We start from the raw sequence: 4,478 nt of genomic DNA, 5'->3' as shown, positions 1-4,478 counted from the left end.
CCCCCCCCCCCCCAATTTATACACACTATCCTTTGGTCCGTCCTCTCATACCTATATATCCCATGTACGGGGAGGGGTAAGGCATTTCATGGGATGATGTAATTAGCATGATCATGTTAGACTTCGTTAGCATACTGGGGAGTATTAATTTTAATATGATAATGAAGCAAAGGTCGTTCACCAGACAGGTGGCCCTTGAAATCTGTCCAGGTGCATCAGAGCAAGGCCATCCTGTCTCCACAGAGCTCCCTCCTCTAGCTGCATCCTGTGTTATTCGGGCAGCCTTATCAGCTTCGACCTCCTCACCATCCACTCCGTGACTATAGTTTCGTCTTGCAAGTGTTTGAGGCATTTCTTAGCTTGGAGGGCCTCAACTTTTATCTCTTTCTCAGTCTGTTTTTCTCTGTCTGTGTTTCTCGCAGGCCTGATTTTGTCTCTCACACTCCCACATGGGTCTTAAACTCTGCAAGCTGCAGGGTCATGAGAAAGATATTTCTCCTACCCAAGTGTGAACTGCGTTCCTTATGAAAGATACAGCTACAGGGAACCATACAGGACTTTTACTGAGAAATATTAAGGAGCACCATCACAAAACGCATCTCAGCTACCCTTCATCATTATCCCTCTCATTCAGTTTAAAGATCGATCATGTCAGCTCAAGCCACCATGATCAAATTTGCATCACAATGACAGGGGAGCATGACCTCTGGCAGAAAGGATGCCAACAGGTATTACGCTTTTTATGGAGCTACTTTTTCCTGCCTCTCCATAACCATGACAACGAGAAAATAATTTAAGGCTTGTTCAGTAAAAGGCTTGAGCTGAGACTTAACCACACAATAGATATAGCTTATATTAACTGGCTGCTTTACTTATCTTGGAAGTACTAACATTTCTCATTTTTCAGAATAATGTAATATTCACTGGGGAAAAAGATTACAGATGTGTTCATTACTCAATTCTAATTAAAACATCAATTTGAAGATGGTGTACAGATAAGAAAAGTTTAGTTTTCAAGAGTTCTTTCAATAAGGAAGCAAGCCAGGATGTTATAAAAGCACTGACAAAGTACATATCCCCTCTTTTATTCTCTCAAAGAGGCCAGGTCATAGTTTTATTTAACACTTCTACCACACAAGTTTTGAACATCAATATCTAACAACTCTTCACCTTTTAAAATCAGTACAAGTGTTCTTTTATGCTGAACTTGGATTAGTTCTTACAAATCATAAACGCAGAAGTTGAAGAATTACCTTTTTCTTAAAAACCATGAAATAATTGTAAAGGAACTATTAGTGTCTATATTCCGGTCAAGCTAAAAAAACAGAGGATAGAGTTACTTGGGGGGGAGGGACAGGACGGACAGATGACAACATTTGCACTGACTTCCCTCCATACTACAAAAGACCTTTTTACAGCAGTAGACCATTAGTTTAAAACAAACAGTTGACACAGATGGCTATTAGCAAAATGTAAACAACCTTTGTATAGCTACCATTGAGAATATCTACAAAGGGCAAGCTTTTATCTATCAGAATCAAGTGCTATAAGATTACTATACCCTGGTCATTCTTCCAAGACATAGCAGAGGCATCTGGAAGAGAAGCAACAATGGACATCTTTGTGGTCAGACAAGCAGAACCTGGATGAGCTGGATTACACGTCTGGAAAAGATGAGGAAGTTAAAAAAAAAATAAAATCAAGAGAGTCTCCTAACCCCCAATAAAGTCCTTCACCTCCTTACATTAGTGGAAAACTAATGTCCGCTAACAGTTACGGTTAAGTGGAACAAGTCTGCAGTTTATACACAAGTGCCTGTGTACTTGCAGACCAGGAAGGCAAGATTTCTAACAGAAAGAGACAGGTATCTTAGTACCTCAGTCAACTCACTACAACTGGAAAGGACTACCAGCAAATTTACAAAATGTAATTTAAAAAAATTGTTAGGTTCAACCACTTGTCACAGGTGAGGAAATTTTCAAATTGGTATTTCAAAAGTTTCTCCATAAACTTTATGAAAAAGTTTGGCACATGCGTTGTTTCCTTTGACTAGGAATCAAATTCATGAAAAGCTGGTAAAGCCTCAAGGAAGTCATCAGATTGCTCGGGCACAGAGCAAGTAAGAGAGGCACATATGCCCATTAAGCACTGCAAATCCATGCACAAACAATAAGCTTTTAAGAGGACAGGAAGAGAAACCTGGTAGGCTTATAAAATTCAACCATTTAAGACCCAAATTGGGAATAACATCCACACCTAGGTACACTAATTCCAGATGACCATCTTAACCAAAGTTTGTTGATTATCAGTTTGAAATATTTAAATAAAACAGGGAATTAGTCCCATCCAAGTAAGCCTAGGTCATCTCCAAAAGATAACTGAGACCTTTCACCACACAAAATAACCATGGTTGTGATTAATAAATTGAGATCACATGTAATCTCATAGAGACACACTCCCCTATTTCCACTGACAGGCAATAAGGATGATGTTCTTTACTTCAGTAAAGCAATTATTTCTTTCCCTGACTACAACTATCTAAAATGCTACCGTTTGTGGAAGAGAATACAGAAGCCTCCATTTATGACTTAGTTGTCACTTCATGTAGCTCTCCATTATGCATGAACACAGTTTCATTAATTACATACTACTAGCCTGCTCAATAACACAGTGATGCTCATGTTTTAAACAGCTCTTTCCCATACAGGCAGGTTCCCAAAATCAGAGAACATTGCCTAACGTCTCCCTACTAATCTAGATTGACTAATTTAACTAATCCAGATTTACTAGTTACTCCAAACATCCTGTCATTCTATCTAGCATCGTGTAAGCATTTTAAAGTCCTAAAATTTGCCTCACCAATAATTCGTAGTTTATAGTCAGTAACTAGTAATATAGGATAACAAAGTTAATGAAGCACTATCCATTTACTCAATCAGGCTATTTGCTTTGACACACAAATTTTTACACTGCCAACCAAGACTGGAATAAAATAAGCTTTCTGACAGCTCACATAATTCAACCTCTGAAGCAAACAATGCTTCGGGGAACTGCTGGGAGAGATGGATAGAAAGGAGAAGAAAAAAATTAAAAAAGACATCCCAACTCCCACCTTTTCAAGACAGTGAATAGTAGAAGGGATCTGTTTAGCACTGTTTCTGACCACAACCACATTCAGCCTAACCTCACTGATTACTCCTACATTGTGGGATTCTTCATGGGCCTCCACCATAGCATTACTATTCTCTCCATAGTCAAACCAACCTAAAAATAATGGCAAGGTATAATTATTCTTTCTGTGCATAGGTTGCAGCACTTCATTGACCTGGTACACCACACAGCTACTCAAGAATGCCAGATTAGCTGCATACAAGATATGGTTTCAGGACATCAGACAAGAACCACCTATATTAAAGACATTCACAAATCAAAAGCAACATGAATGTACGACCTGAAGTTGTACCAATTTACAGTATTACAAATAAAAAAACCACTTAAAGTCAGCAACTGCAAAATACTGTTAAATATATAACTAAGTTGTTAGAGAACTACATTTTACTGGTAGAAGAGCCCAACAGGAACAAGCCATGCTGGTTTAAAACACTATAGGGTATTCGCATCTTTAATTCCAACCAGAACAATTTATGCATAACCTGTGTAAAGGCACAGACTACCACAGCAGCCATAACCTCCAGAGGTTGGAAGCTACAGAGAGCGGGTGATCTTCCATAGCACCACAGCTGACCAAACCTCCTCTTACTAGGCCACACCGAAGGGTGTTCCCTTTCTCAGCATTTACCTCTTTCACCGTCTTCTGAGAGCGCTTCTTTTCATTCCACTTACGAGCCTTCTCTGTATATACCATCTTTTCTTCCTGAGTCAGCAACTTGGAGGAAAGCAAATTGTTAAAAGGTTTTTACTGCTTCCTTCTAGTAGTCCCACAAACCAGCAAACCCCATGTAAGAGATTAATTGCACATCTCCAAGGGACATTATCAATGCTCGCCAAGAGCCGCCAACTGCTCACTCCAACTCAAACATTTCCAGTAGCTTTCTCCCTAACACCTTTCGGTCCAGAACACCTAGCAAGCACACGCTTATGAAGCGTCTTCAGACAAGGGCCGACAAGCCCTGGGCCGACAGCACCACAAACAAGAGGTCTTGCGAAATGACTCCTGCCAGCCACGGATGCCACTCCCCGCGGCACGCAAGCCAGAGCTGCCCGCCGCAGCTGAGGGGAGGCCGCCCCAGCTTGTGCTTCTCCGCTAGAGCCAGCTGAGGCCCCTCGGCATAGCCCCTTGAGCCGCTAAACACAGCCGCTGAGCCGCCCGCTGGTTCACCCTCCGGGAAAGGCCACGCCGCCGGTTTGCGTCTGCGGGATGTGTGTGCCCCGCGACCACCCCCGGCGCGCCGCCCGGATCCACCCGGCCGGGGCTGCTGCCCCGCCGGCAAGAGGCAGGCGAGCGGCTCCGTAACCCC

The 4,478-nt window shown here is 42.0% G+C and overlaps 1 protein-coding gene across 1 annotated transcript in view; it reads right to left on the bottom strand.

The window, feature by feature from the left end:
* MAEL (maelstrom spermatogenic transposon silencer) overlaps window positions 1-4,478 on the bottom strand; it is a 15,654-nt gene that overhangs the window by 9,868 nt on the left and 1,308 nt on the right. Inside the window, exons 3-4 of the mRNA XM_026846773.1 lie at window positions 3,800-3,886; window positions 1,562-1,664 (exon numbers count right to left, since the gene is read on the bottom strand). Of these exons, the coding sequence (XP_026702574.1) occupies window positions 1,562-1,664; window positions 3,800-3,886 (190 nt within the window). The remainder of the gene's footprint in view (window positions 1-1,561; window positions 1,665-3,799; window positions 3,887-4,478) is intronic.

This window comes from Athene cunicularia (genome assembly GCF_003259725.1).
Source record: "Athene cunicularia isolate RWA chromosome 1 unlocalized genomic scaffold, athCun1 chr1_part1, whole genome shotgun sequence".
Taxonomy (NCBI): Eukaryota; Metazoa; Chordata; class Aves; order Strigiformes; family Strigidae; genus Athene; species Athene cunicularia.
Note: the sequence above shows the minus strand (reverse complement) of the source record. Positions and strands in the feature narration are given on the sequence as shown.